The 15,703-nt window shown below is 34.8% G+C and overlaps 1 protein-coding gene across 2 annotated transcripts; it reads right to left on the bottom strand.

The window, feature by feature from the left end:
* Window positions 1-751: 751 nt before the first annotated feature.
* On the bottom strand, window positions 752-15,703 carry slc6a3 (solute carrier family 6 member 3). 2 transcript variants are annotated; one of them, XM_046848602.1, is made up of 15 exons: window positions 15,508-15,703; window positions 14,457-14,754; window positions 12,779-12,910; window positions 8,736-8,949; window positions 8,118-8,256; window positions 7,896-8,030; window positions 7,209-7,312; window positions 6,289-6,413; window positions 5,262-5,374; window positions 4,798-4,926; window positions 4,565-4,664; window positions 3,236-3,336; window positions 2,850-3,017; window positions 2,179-2,250; window positions 752-1,739 (listed from the first exon to the last, which is right to left on the bottom strand). In XM_046848602.1, the coding sequence occupies exons 2-15, from the start codon at window positions 14,743-14,745 to the stop codon at window positions 1,716-1,718; spliced, it is 1,845 nt and encodes a 614-aa protein (XP_046704558.1). In that variant the 5' UTR covers window positions 14,746-14,754; window positions 15,508-15,703; the 3' UTR covers window positions 752-1,715. The 2 variants fall into 2 exon arrangements, with proteins under 2 accessions (XP_046704558.1, XP_046704559.1); XM_046848603.1 differs by having other exon boundaries at window positions 14,457-14,591.

Genomic DNA, 15,703 nt, shown 5'->3' with positions numbered 1-15,703 from the left:
ATTTTAAAAGTTTTACTTATTTATTTCTTCTAATTTTGTAATGGCATTAGTGAAATGCTGTTGAAAATAATAAGAAAATAATGAACAACCTTGTCAGTGTGATGATTTTGAATAACGGCAGTCTTAAAACTTTTCTCCTTCTTTCACTTCTTGAAAGATAAATCCAGAAAGGCGATGCAAGTAACCTATAATGTGGGGCCAGAGAGAAGAAGAAGTAGAGCGAAGGACAAAGGTGAGGAAAAGTAGAGGAAGAATAGAGTCAGCCAATTAGATGAAGGAGAAAAGCTGGTGAAGGAAAGAGCCATGCAATCAGATAGAGGAGAGAAGCAGAAGAATGATATTCACCCACATGATATTATAGCAAATTACAACCTAGTTGTTAACTCCAGAAGTTACAAAAACAAGTTTAAAAATTTTTATAAACGAATAAAACACATATATTTTGTCAATGCAGTCTAATTAAAAGAACACATTTCAAATGAGCAAATAAATTCATAAATGTAAAAAAATCTATTTATTAAATATGTAAAAGAAAAAACACAACTCATTGACAAGCAATAATAATCAGGAAATGTAATGTATATGCAAACAGAAAATAACCCAAACATGCGCACATCTTTTCATCCACAGGCTCTTTATTGATATTTATACAGCAGGTCAATTTCACTTATCACAATTATATTATAATTAAATCTATGCACATTTGATATCATTCTTGGTTATATAAGCTTTTTAATAGTATTGAAGGAAGTTTTTTTTTAATTAAGTCTGTATTTTATTTTTTGAAAATAAAATATTATTTAATATTCTAACAAAAATACAAATATGAATTAATTAGACTCAAATTTGTATAGATTTGAGCACTAAATGTAATGATATATTGAATGTCTATTACTAATCATGCTAAAAATTTGTGAAAATATAAATTCACAAATCCACAAACAGTGGAGTAAAGCTGATGCACAAATATGGCTTGAATAACTCGCTAAACCTGATCACTGTGTCCATTGTTTTTTTTTATTTAAAACACACATAACGATGTAGAGAGTTTACTGTATCACTAGATCATATGAAACATTATTTTATAGGTTTTTAGTCAGTATATACTTTTTGACACATCAATTACATTGATCAATAGGGCTCAGGTTTTACTCTAATCACAAAATAATATATATAAACAGTAAACAGTCATCATAACAGTCATCATATAGAGAGAATTTGCCCATGTCCCAAACGCTAGAGTTTTTGAAGGTCACACCATTGTCCCTGTCTCAGAGCAATAATAATAATAATAATAATAATAATAATAATAATAATAATAATAATAATAATAATAATAATAAAATCATACTATTTGCATCTGCAATTATAAAATATATATATTTAACTATCAAAGTGTTTGAGAAAATTTGTGTACTACACAATTGCTTTAGCACTAAAATAAATATAAAAGATCACTATCACAAACAGTGTTCGAGCAAATTCTATTTATTAGTTAGATCATTTGTATGGGGCAAGTTTTCTCACTAGCGTGTGGGATATAGCCTGTACTTGGGTTACATATTTTTTGACAGAACCTATTGTGATCAAAAACCACATCACTGCCACACATTTCTTTTTTTTATAATACGAGAAAGAAGGACGAGACGTACGGCTTGTTTGGTACACAGCGCTCCCTACAGAGCTGGAGGAATTAACTTATTTCTCCAACACATTCACACCACCAGCCAGTGATGAAGCTAAAAAGAAAAAAACACATGAGGACACTGTATACAGCTTTTAGAGTGCATTTGGTGCAAGAAAAAAATGAATATGTTTTATATATAAAAATTACAACCATCACATTTTCATTTGATCTTTCTATACTGCAAAATTAATACAATAAATATGTGGAAGTGATTTTCATTGGATAAATTAAAATAATATAAAAAATATTTACGGAAAATTTACGGTTATTTCATCATCTAAAAATAACCGTATAATTATTTCGTTATATAAATTGCTTAAATACACAAAGTTTTCACCTCATAAAATACATTTGAACTGAGCCTTTCATTTACATTTTGTTTTATCACTGTTCAGCTGCTTTGACTTATTCAGCTTTTTACCATTTTCTAAAAATTGTTCATTTTCAGCTTCGCATTGAAAACATCTTAGTTTAAAAATCTCATTGCATACCGTGAACTGTCGCACCTCACCACGCTCAACCAGGTGATGCTCAGTCTCTGGTGTAATGGCATACGCCAGTTTCTACAACCAAAAACCAATAATTAAAATGCAAGTTAAGATATACAATACATTTCTTTTTACACTTAAGAGTTCATAAGAACAAAATGATCTCCTTTCCTATAGGGTTCCAACAAGATCCTTAAGGGTGTTAAGAACCTATAATATACAGACATCCTTTAGAATAGCTTATTCAGAACCTGGGGTCAGCCATAATATAGTGCCCCTGGAGCACAGCAAGTTAAGGGCCTTGCTCTAGGGCCCAGGAGTAGCAGCTTAGAGATACCAGGGCCTGTACCCTTGACCTTCCGATCAGTGTCCCAGCACCTTAACCACTGAGCTACCACTCCCCATTTACGCTACCACTCCCCAATTAAGATACGATGAAGAAAATTCTCAACACTCTAGCGGGACAACTGAAAGACTATAAAAGGTTTAAACTATAAAAGGTTTTCTATTAATACTAGTAATATAAAACCAGGAAATTCTGAAGTTTTCTGAAGTTTTCACCACTTTAAGTCTAACAGTATGAGCTCATGAGCAAAGGTTTGCTGTCTTGCAGAAGAAACACTCTGCTATTATGCATACGGTGTAAGTGCCATGCAGCTGAACGCAAGACGTACGGTACAGAAGCTTCCAGGCAGGACACAAAACTTGTAGATGGCGTAGATGGGAACCATGATCATGGAGGAAATAGACAAACACCAGCCGAGCATGTTGGCCCACGTTGGAAACGAGTAGGAGCCATATTTCGGGGGGTTAAAGGTCGCAAAGCTAACTACCACCATGAACTAGATAGGAGATGGAAAAGTGAGAAAATTGCAGTAATTAGTGTACAACAAGCATTTTTTTTTTTATTTGTTGCTTTACAAGCTAGCTTTCAAGATTTGCAGGTAGGAAATTATTTTAAGCTGGCCGAATTTTTCTTTATTGCCATCAACATTACTTTGATTTACAGCTGCATAATCACTAAGCAAATAAGTAATGTAAAAAAAAAAGTGTTCTGTACCAGCAAGAAACAGGGACTGACAAATTTCCAGCAGAGCCTCCAGTAAATTCCTGGTCTCTGCCCAATCATCTCCTGGATATCATCGCTGAAACGATCCACACCTACACACACATACACATATACAAAGTGTCAACTTGTTCACTAAATTTTTCTAATTAGGGGCAAAACATTGGGTAAGCTTCACACTGACCAATCACAAGACTGCTTTTGCTAGTCTCTCTTACGCCTAGTAAGTAAAAGACATAGGAGAGTTGGCTTAGCAATCTAAATTGAATACAAAAAGCTACTCTGATAAATGGAGATGCTGTGTAATTCTAGAATTTGGTAGTTACTTCATTTTCAGTATTAGGCCACACAGATTACCTCAATGCCATTGGATTAGATCAATGTAACCTGCTGTTTTTTTATTACTTTTCATCTTGAAGATCTCATATCATCATGAGCATCATGAGCATAGTATCATAAAGAGTCCTTTCCTAAGTCATGAACAGAGCGGAATGTTCTCTTTGGTGCACATTTTACCTTTTTTTATGTGACCAAATACTCTAATCAAAGAAGAAAGAGGAATTCTGAGAGACAATGTAACTATAAATAGCAATTGCATGTCAGTGACACATGTTTTCTGCTGCAGGTCTCTGTCAGTGCCAATGTTCCTCAGGCATGACTCATTTTGCTTTTTCTGGAACAAATACCCAAGTTTTTGGATCATAGCCTGGATCCTGGTGAACTTTTAGGTCAAAGGTCAACTCATGTTCTCTTCCTTTTGGTCTCTGATGACCCTGCTGTTCTTTTGAAGTTCAGGTCAGTTGTTTGGCTGAGTTTCGCCTCTGGGAACATTTGCAAAGTTCATCTTTAAACAGTAGGATGTACTCATATGATGTTTATTTAAAAAAAATTTTATTTATTTTTTTTATTTCAGCAGGTCACATGATTTCCACTTTATTTTAAATATTAATTTATTTACAAGTATTGGTTTGGGAAATGCAAGTCTTAATTCGGCGTTTATGTGTTCTATAATAGAATAGCATTATTCTATAATAATGCTATTCTATTATTATAGAATAGTATTATTCTATAATAATGCTATAGTAATTGAAAAACTGTTTGTCCACACTTAGCTGATAATGGTAACCAGTGTGTCCTATTGAAAGGGGAACTAGATTGTGAAAGAAAATGTTAGCTCACACAAAGATTATGTGTTGTTCAAGTCCAGTGGGATGCTGTGTCTAATAAAGCAAAAATAAATTGAAACACAACCAGCCTATCTCATCCCTGATTGGCTGTCAATGCAGTAATGGAGAATCAGCTTCCCTGAACACAAACACTCACCATAAAACCAGGCAATGCCGATGGCTTCAATCAGCACACCAAAGAGGATCGATGTCCCTGCCGCAAAGTGGTCCAACAATGTGAACACATAGATTCCTCCCTGTAACAAATGAACAAGGGGGAAGGTCTTAGCAGACAAAGATTTTTAATTGTTATCTGAAACTATTCTGTCTCTCAAGTTTATGTAAAGTCTTAGTCTTGCCTCAAGCTGGCCATGTTTATGTCTGACTCACGTTCGTTACGCAGAGCAGGGAGATGAGGAAGGTGGACACCACAATGAAGAGTGTAAACAGTTCTCTGTGTTTGTGCAGGAACTTGAATTCATCAATGAGTCCTGTTATCACTGATTCCATGCCACCCATCTGTAGCAGATGATAAGAAAGTGGAATAAATTAATTGATTCCCACAATGCAACTCTTATCTCACCATCTGCATTCTGACTTGCATGGATGCAACAAGGCAAAGTGGGCTTCATCCACCACTCATTACCTCTCTGAATGAAACCTGCACAAAGGATAACTTAGACATTTTTTTTTTTAATATGTTGTCTTATTGTAAACAATTGTAAGTAAAACGTAAAGAATTGTAGTAATAGCACTAAATAGAAACATTGTAAAGAAAAGTATTTATGAATGTGTTGCTGTTTAGTAAATGTATTTTGGCCCTAATTGCTGTGTGTGCGTATTAAGGTTCTTACAGCACTGTCGATGCCCAGAGTGAGCAGCATGATGAAGAATATCACAGCCCAGACAGAGGAGCCTGGCAGTGTTGCAATGGCTTCTGGGTAAATTATAAACACCAAACCAGGACCTGCAGGACAAAAAATAAACCTGTTACATTGTTAATGGTTAAATGTTTAACTGTCTTGTCATTCAAAGGTCTGTCTCCATCTATACTTTCATCTATGTAAGGGTCTGTCTGTCTTCGACTTTCTTTTTATATGTCTTATATATTTTCATTCATCAGTCTGTCTATCCATCTATCTGTCTACAAGTATGTTTACAGCCAACCATTCATGGTTTGTCACTATTTATCCTCCATCTGTCCACAGTTCTGTCTCCTTCAATCCATAGGTTTGTCTCCATCCATCCATCCATCCATCCATCCACCCATCCATCCATCCTTTCACCCATCCATCCATCCCATCCTTTCACCCATCCATCCATCCATCCATCCATCCATCCATCCATCTATCCATCCATTTACTTAGCATGATTCATTTCCTTATTAATCCATTTTTGTTTCTATCTCCTCCATCTGTCCACAGATTTTCCTCATAAAATTATCTTTCCTTCTAGCGATCCAGAGGGCATGCATCCCACTGTCCATCCACCAATTCTCCTATTGGTCTGTATACATCCATCCATCCATTCATGTATACATCCATAGGTCTCTCACATATTCATCCTTCAGTAATTGTCTCACCCATTTACCCATCAATTTACTCATCCACAATTCTGTCTCAGTTTTATCAATTATACTGTTTAAACCTTATTTTATTTTATTCACACAAATTAAATAAATGGAAACTAAATGAATTACAGTAACTCTCAACATGCCCAAAGCACTAACAACTTTTTTAGCACTGTTCTACATCTTTTAATATTTTGTATCTTTCCACATCCACAATCTTGATTCTTATGTTATTTATTTATTTATTTTTTTACTATACAAGGATCATGCTAGGTGAGAAAAGTTCCCTATCCTTATGATCACCCACTTACCATCAGTGGCCACTTTATCAAGGGCCACGTTGTGTTTCTGGGACATGTAGCCCAGGAAGGAAAAGATGACAAACCCAGAGAAGAAGCTGGTCAGTGAGTTGATGGAGCTGGTGATGATGGCGTCTCTGTAAACACACAATAAACAGGCCTGTGATGATGCGTTGCAGTGGCCATGAAATGTACTCCACTGCACAAACATTATATGCATATCACACATACACACTGCAAGTTACAGTGGGTGAACTATAATGTGTGTAAAGTGTGAGTTGTAGTGCTGAACAATATGAGGGTTTGTGAACAAAACATATATGTTTCTGAGCATGTGATTTAAGGAAATTGGGTACAGTGTGTGAGTTGTGTAAGCATGGTGTGCGAATCAGTGAGAATCAGGAATGTTCTTTGTCTGCTGTGTATAAGTGTGAGTATGTGAAATGTATAAGTGCACTGTTAGTACAGTGTGTATTGATTATGTGTGGTGTGTATATAATGGTTGTCGAGTGTGAGTACATTTTATGTACACATACAGTGAACAAGTGATTAAACTGTGTGTTTGAAAAGTATGAGTAACTTAGAAAACAGTGTGTAAGCAAAGTGTGTACATTATGTGTAAAATGTGCAAATGTGTACTCTATTTACTGGTAATAGTCTTTATAGGGGTGTGTTTACAGTTTGAGTATTTTGGTTACAGGGTGCATGTGCAGTGTATATACAATGAATGTGTGTGTGTGTGTGTGTGTGTGTGTGTGTGTGTGTGTGTGTGTGTGTGTGTGTGTGTGTGTGTGTGTGTGTTTATTTTATGAATGGCATATATTATGTATGATTACAATGTGTTTCCAGTGTGCATGTATTTACTAGTAGCATTTGTTTATTAACTTATTGCTGGATAAACCCAATTATATCTGTGTGTTTACAGTGTGTACCTGTAGCAGTTGTTGGTGAATTTGTTGTAGCTGGAGAAGGCGATTAAAACACCGAAGCCGACTCCTAAAGAGAAGCAGATTTGTGTTGCCGCTTCAATCCAGACCTACACACACACACACACACACACACACACACACACACACACACACACACAAACACACAAACACACACAAAGCGGCTGCAGTGCCATCATTAGGGATAATTGCAGGAACTCATTGAGCTCAGAGATGAAAGGAACTCGTTGAATGCAGGGTAATTTTGCAAATTGCCGCCGCTTGCATGCGTCTAATCTAATTCTCAAACTGCAGCTTTGAGGCCGTTTGAGGAGCGAGTGACCAGCGAGGCATTGCGAAATTTATCACAAACACCGTTTCTGCGATTCATATGCTTCACCATGATACACCAGGAAAAGACACACATTACACCACGTTTATACTGCAATTTATCTAAATTATTATCCGTTTCTCTATCCCTCTATGCATTTATCTACCTTCTTATCTGCCCATCTTTTAGTTTATCTATTACGTTATCTGTCAATGTCTCATTTATAAACCTTTCCACCTTGTCCAACTATCGCCCTTACACATTTTGACATCCATGTGCATTTAAGCAGCAATTGCCATTAACACTATCACTGTAAACATCTCTGTACAAATGTTAATCTCAGTGTGTGTGCATGTGTGTACCTGAGCATCACACAGGCGCAGAAAGTCCACACTCAGGTAGGCTTTAATGCCATCGATGGCTCCAGGCAGAGTCACACCACGCAGCAGAAGAACCGTCAGAACCACATAAGGCATTGTGGCAGTGATCCACACCACCTACACACACACAGGTTTTATTCCTGCCATGGATGTCAGTATTTGTATGCATATTTTTTGTAAGTTTCTGTAATTCTGATGTCTTACTTTGCCAGAGGTTTTGACTCCTTTCCACAGACTGAAGTACAGTACCACAATGACTACAGCAAGACAGGAAGTGAGCTGCCAACGAGGCAGGCCAAGATTATCAATCCCTGCACTGTCTTGAATGTGCAGCACACCACGCCTACAGGAAATTAATTTTTTAATAAACAACAGATAACAATATTCATAAAGATAATAAACATTCATTTCTATATGATAGGTTACATCATCATTACATATACAATATTCTTATATATACATATTTAATATAGATTTTCTGTGATAAATCTGTCCAGCAAAACTGGTTAGCTTAGTAAACTTGCCATTACTTTCTTAGCAGTAGTTGGTAGCTTATGACCTTTTCAAAGCTAAAGTGAAAAAATATAATTACTATATCACAACTTTTATGGACTTGATAAACAACTTACTTGCAAATGTAGCTATTTATGCAACATTAGATCGTTGTGTTAGTTATCACCAGTAAATCTAGTAACATATTGGCCAATATTAGCCTAATGCTATGTTTCTATTTCTAACTTGCCATTTTAATAGGTGGCCACCAGTAATTAAAAAAGTTTAAGTATTAGTTCTGTGTTTTACAGCATACACACACGCACTCACTCGAAATACTCCAAAGCAGGAGTGGCTTTGTGCGAGTCATTCAGAGAGGTAGCATTGAGGTCAGAGCAGTTTGCGCTGTTCCACGTGTTGTTGCAGTCAACCCATGGCAGCTCAGAGGAAAATGACGAGAACAGGTAGAAAAGTGCCCAGGCAATGATGACATTATAGTAGAAACCAACATATAGTGAGATAAGGATCACTGTGAAGCCAACACCTGAAAACAGGGAGAATGTAGATTACTTGCCAATGCATAAATATAGTTTTCACAATTCCTATATTAAGTGACAAAATTTTAGCACTAATTTTTTGTGTGATTGCTTAGTGGACTCATGGATCACACTGCAGTTTTTAAACCTTATTGTTTCTGAATTAGCAACACAGAAAGGCCATTTAATTTTTCTTATGTTTACCCTCAACAGCCCAAAGCAGTGTTAATAATTCAGCAACTTCCTCAGGGCACAAATCTGGAGGAAAATAGCTCTTTTTTTCTCAACACAAATAAGAAATGTGAAGCAGTAATAATGCATGTGAAGTTTATAAATAAGCTTTTTATGGATAAATGTATAATTTTGGGCATTAATTATTGGCACCCTTTATAAAATGACCAGTAATAAGGAATTCTTCACAAAAACTATGAAGACTGTCAGATCAAATTATAACATTGAAAAATACTAATAACAAACTATTTATTGGAAAGAATTATTGTCCTTTAGCCAAACTTTAATCTAATTAGTTAAGTAAATGAACTACAAGGTTTAAAATATAAATTTAAAACCTTTTGAAGGAATATTGGAAAATATTTTTTTAGTTCCCAAGATGTTTTTAATCATTGCTTGTTAACCTGTGCTGTTTCCCTGAGGTATAATAAAAAGATTTATGTAAGATCCTTTATATTTTTCTCTTGACAGGTACTTATATTGAAACCAGCATTTTGTAAAAGCTACATTTAAACACTTAAAAAGATTCAAACAATCCAATAATTCTGTGTTATTGAGATGTTTAAAATATCACGTGTTGCATGTTTAATGCATTTTATCCTACATTATCTGGAGGGTTGCCAATAATTTTGGAGGACACCATAGCACGTGCTGTATGATTGTCTCCCTTTGTTATTTCTACACCTACATGTCCCATCGGGAGGATTCCTAATCTTGTTGAGAGGTGTAATATTGGGAATTATCTAATTGCTCTAATTGCGTTGTATAAAATTAATAATAATAAGGGTTGTTTTTTTTGTGCTAGGAGACACACACGTCATCTCTTTGTGTGCACATGTGCAATTTTCAGCGCTTTGCAAAGCATTGATCGTGAGGAAGTGAACGTGTTGATCAGCAGTAATTACAGTAATCTCCTGCCGAGTGGCAGCCTCACAGAAAACAGAGCTTGTCATTAAGATGTCTGTCTTTTTCTTTCTTCTTCTCCCTCATTCTGACAGCTCAGTCTGTTGTGAATCTAAATCTGATCACACACCTGTAGCTCTACCCACAAACACACACAATGTGTTTGGCTTTTTTAAATATTACATTAGGAAACAAAATGCTTGTTCTTATTCACTAGCTTGAATAACATTATGTGGTAAATTTGGCTACTCAGACTTGTCTAGTTAGATTACCTCTCTGTAGTAGATTGATGCTTGAAATATATCTGGTGGGAGCTCAAGGTATTCAAAATGACCTAGACATACAACAGCCTTTTATTAACCTTAGATAGCAAGAATAACACTAGGTGCAAAATGTAGCTAAATTAATGAGCTACAAAAAATGAAATTAAAAAGAATGTACACTCTCTTTGAATTATATGTTTTTTCATATCTGCACATAATAAATCATCTGGTGCTTATTAGGTTTTAAAATGATGTAAATACAACCTCAGATGAAAAACATGTGACATATTACACTGTCATTATTTGTATTTACAAAAATCAAGCTGAAATGGACCATCCGAGTGTGAAGTACACCTTATTATTCAATGGCTTGTAGAACCACCTTTACTTATAAACTTGTGTTTATGTTCTCTATGACTGTATCAGTTCACTATCATAAACCATAGCATAAAACATTAATTTAGTTCATTAAGGTTTGTGTGCATTTTTTTATGCACAGCACTTAAGGTTCTGCCACAGCATTTCATTTGAGTTGAGGTCTGGACTTTGACTGGACAACTGCAACAGGTTGAACCTGTTCTTTTTTTTAGCCAATCTGTTGTATATTTACAATATTTCTATATTTGCCAACCAAGCTTCAGTTGTCAGGGAGGCTCACATTAGACTCTGCTAAAAGAGTATACAGTATACCCTGGAGTTCATAGTCGAAACAACGACTGCAATTTTGCCCAGTTCCTGTGGCTGCAAAACCAGCTCAAATCATCGACCTTACACCACTGTCCTTGACATTTGGTATGAAGTGTTTGTGCTGATTTGCTGTGTTTGGTTTTTGTCAAATATGGTGGTGTGCATTATGGCCAAATTTCTCCACTCTGGTCTTATAGAATTGCAGAAGTGTTGTGGTTTGTTTAACACCAAGGTGAAAAGACATCAGAAATGTATTCATGACGTTTGGATTGACAACGCTAATATATATATATATATATATATATATATATATATATATATATATATATATATATATATATATATATAAGGCATAACATTATGACATTATACCATTATGCCCGGTGAAGTGAATAACGCTGATTATCTCTTCATCATGGCACCAGTTAGTGGGTGGAATATAGTAGGCAGCAAGTGAACATTTTGTCCTTAAAGTTGATGTGTTAGAAGCAGGAATATTGGGCAAGCATAAGCATTTGTTTGAGTTTTACACGTGGCAAATTGTGATGGCTAGACAACTGGATCTTGCATTTCCAAATTTGCAGCTCTTGTGGACTGTTCCCGGTCTGCAGTGGTCAGTATCTATCAAAAGTGGTCCAAGGAAGGAACAGTGGAGAACCAATGATGCATGTGGTCCAATCCAACAGATGAGCTCTTGTAGCTTAAATTGCTGAATAAGTTAATGCTGTTAATGTTCAAATGGTAAGGACTGTTTTGGCAGCAAAAGTGGGACCAACACTATTTTAGGCAGGTGGTCATAAAGTTATGCCTGATTGGTGTGTGTGTGTGTGTGTGTGTGTGTGTGTGTGTGTGTGTGTGTGTGTGTGTGTGTGTGTGTGTGTGTAAAGTGAATGACTGGCCATCTAACATATCTAAAAAGAGGAAATAATTAAGATCACACAGATACAAGGTTTCTTCATGCAAGTTAATTCTCTCCATCCAGTCAATTAACTTAAGAATGACATGCTTTTAGTTTTTTTTTTAACTAATTTATATAATATTTTAATTGAATTTGATGGTCTCCTATTTCAGACTTTTATGAAGAGATAAATGGTACCTGCCTAACTGAATGCAGAGTTCATGGAAATTTTACTGTATGCCTGATACCGACTACACTGCTGATATGGCACAGAAGGTACGTACCAGTAATACACTTTAATCATATTGTGATGATTTACTTACCTTTTAGCATATTTTACTTTAATTGCATTTATTAAATACAATTCTATATTACATATAGATTTCTTAACCAGTCCAAAATGGTAACAAATTGTTGAACTTTCTGAAATTTCAAAATGCCAATACAAAATCACAAGACTATAGTAGTAAAATTGTATGAAACGCAGTTGAGAAATAAAGGTTGCACAAAATATCTAATCACTAGCCTGTTTTACACTGTACATTTTTCAAAAACTATATAATAATATGCCTTATCCAGTGTCAGCATTCAGTATACAATGAAGATTCTCTGCCAATAGATCTTTGAGTACACAATAGGCTTGGGGGTTATTCAGGATTCTGCCCTTCACTACTACATAATTTTTATGGCTGTCCTGTTAAACTTATGGCTGTCCTGTAAAGTAATGCTGTAATTACACTGAACTTTAACCACTTATATTTAGCTGTCAGTTTTGTCATTTTGGGAGACATCAATATTTAATAAGACCAGAATCTTTAAAGAAATTCTATTTGCACCATATCATCACATTGTTACCTTTAAATATTGGACAAATCTTCCATACTCCTGCAGCACCTTCTCGGTTGTATTGTCCCAATGCTAATTCCATATAGAAAAGTGGCATTCCAGCAATCACCATGAAGAACAAGTAGGGGACAAGGAAGGCACCTTGAGAAAGTGGGAGGTCATGGGGGATAGGTATAGAAAGAAATATTATTGATATCAGAGTTGGTCAGGAATTTAAACAAAGCAAATAAGTTTTTAAAATAAGAAATTGAAATTTATAAATGAATAATTCATAACAATATTTTTTAATTATTAGATATGGATATAATTTTTTAATGAATAATTTTTTACAAAAACATTTTAATTAATACAGTTCTGTCATCCATTATTTATGGAAATTGTTATATAGATTTTTCTGAAATTGAATGTAATCTAAAAGTCTATATAATATCAAAATCACACTCAAACACTTTTCATGAATATCGAAGAACTTTTTCTCTAAGTATCTTAGGTCAGAAAATATCAGTTTAACATCAAAGTTGTCTTCAGTTTTGAAGCTAATCTTGCAGGTCATCTTGAGGCCATCTTTCTCCAGGCATCTGTGGAGCTTCTCTTAAATAGCAACTTTCTCTTGTTTTTCCTGGTAATCTGTATGCTTTTTTTTTTTTTACGGTGGCTGAGAAGTGCAAAATACACTAACAAATCAGAAAACAAATGAACAAATTAGAAAACACTAACAAATCCGAAAACAAAAGAACATATGCAAAAACAAAATAACAAATCCAAAAACAAAATAACAAATGCAAAAACAAATGAACAAATCCAAAAATAAAATAACAATCCAGAACACATTAACAAATCAAAAAACAAAATAACAAATCCGCAAACACATTAACCAATGCGACAAAACACCCCCAATTCAGACAAACCGGAAAAGGTAGGTATAGTTTGTGAATGGAAACTTACCGATCATTGGACAGGACACCTGTCATTCAAGATATACAGGAAGTATGAAATCTTATAACTTTGTTTCTTGTACATGTGTAAAGTTCTCTGTTTACTTTAAACTATTTTTTATTTCGATTAGTGCACCTTAAATATAAGAAAATAACAGAAGTAAACATTGACAAGCAAGGAGAAAATGCAATTAATTCAACGGTACTTTGAGGAAGGACATTCATATGCAGTGATGTTTGAGATGCTGGCAGTATATCTTAACATAAAGATTAGTTTGTACACTTTTACACATTGGTTCCAACTTTCTCCTGCCACAGACTGTTGTACTTCCTGTATATCTTGAATTACAGGTGTCTTGTCCAGTGATCAGTAAGTGTTCCATTTGCAAACTATGCCTACCTTTTCTGGCTTGTCTGAACTGTCATTGTGTTTTTGCATTGGTTAATGTGTTTGCGTTAATACGCGCTTCTGTATTTGTCATTTTGTTTTTGGATTCGTTCATTTGTTTTTGCATCTGTTATTTTGTTTTCAGGTTTGTTAATTTGTTTTTGGAGTTGTTAATTTGTTTTTGGATTTGTTATTTTGTTTTCGGATTTTTTATTGTGAATTCTATTTTGTTCATTTGTTTTCAGATTTTTTAATGTGTTTTGCACTTCTCGGCCCCCGTATTTCTTTTTCCAAAAACCAACAAATGAACAAACAAACACAAAAAAAGAGAAATAAAAATCTTCCAAAGGTTCTCTCCTCTTACCTCCTCCATTCTTGTAGCATAAGTATGGGAACCTCCAGACGTTAGCAAGGTCCACTGCAAAGCCAATGACTGACAGCAGAAAGTCGATTTTCTTGGCCCAGGTTTCTCGTTCCTCTCCAGATGGATGAGTCTGGCCTGTCGGTACAACCAGGGCAGAGGTGGTGAACTGAACACCGTTCTGCTCCTTTACCAGCATCAACTCCACCTCTTTTGGTCCCGTGGAGCCAGAGGGATTGGATGGAGCAATGACAGAGGACATGTGTGTGGTTGGAGCTTTGCCTCTGAGCATGGGGCTTTGCTAAAGGAAGAGAATGCAGATGGAGGAAAGTGATGGATAATAGTGCGGGAAGGAGGGGAGGAGCAAATCGGCCATGTCGACGTTACAGATGAGGGACACTCCGAAAAACGATCCCAACAAGATGGGCTGCCATTTTTGTTCATTGACAGCCACAAATTTCAGAAACAAGTTATATTGATTGTCTAACATAAATCAGTCAGGGAAATTATTTTGATTTTTGTAATATAACATATATAATATATGGTTGTGGACAGAATTTTACCGGATATGTGGACAAATTAAAGTGTGTGTGTGTGTGTGTGTGTGTGTATATATATATATATATATATATATATATATATATATATATATATATCGGACACACGGACACATTTGAAAATGTGCTCAACAAGCTATAATTATCTAATAATTAAAGCCTGAACAATGGTTTTTGACACTGTGGCTATTTTAAACAAATAGTTATTATAAATGAAAAAAAAAAGAATATTATTAATTAAATAATTAAAAAATATATATTTTCACAACTCCACATTTAATTAGTAAATACATTGTTAAATAAAAACAATAACAACAATGACTAAAACAACAACAACAACAATAATAATAATAATAATAATAATAATAATAATAATAATAATAATAATAATAGAGTAGTGATGTATGTATAAAAAATAAACACCTGTTGAGTCTTGAAAGCAACTCTCGATAAAACTTCAAGCAGGAAAAATTCAAAATTACATGTTTAGATCTTACCTTCAGCTGAGTTCAAAATAAATTTTGCAGAAGTAAAAATTTGCAGAGCCACAAGTTAAAAAATTAATTGTTCATGGACAAATGGTGCAAATTAAATCTGGTCATTTCAGTTAAAAGTACAACCAAACTCTGGAGTAAAAAAATATATTATGAAGGAGGATGTGGGTAGGAAGAGAATGTTTGTTAGATGTTTGTG

The sequence above is a fragment of the Silurus meridionalis genome, chromosome 4 (assembly GCF_014805685.1).
Source record: "Silurus meridionalis isolate SWU-2019-XX chromosome 4, ASM1480568v1, whole genome shotgun sequence".
NCBI lineage: Eukaryota > Metazoa > Chordata > Actinopteri > Siluriformes > Siluridae > Silurus > Silurus meridionalis.
This window is presented reverse-complemented; position numbering and strand designations above follow the sequence as displayed.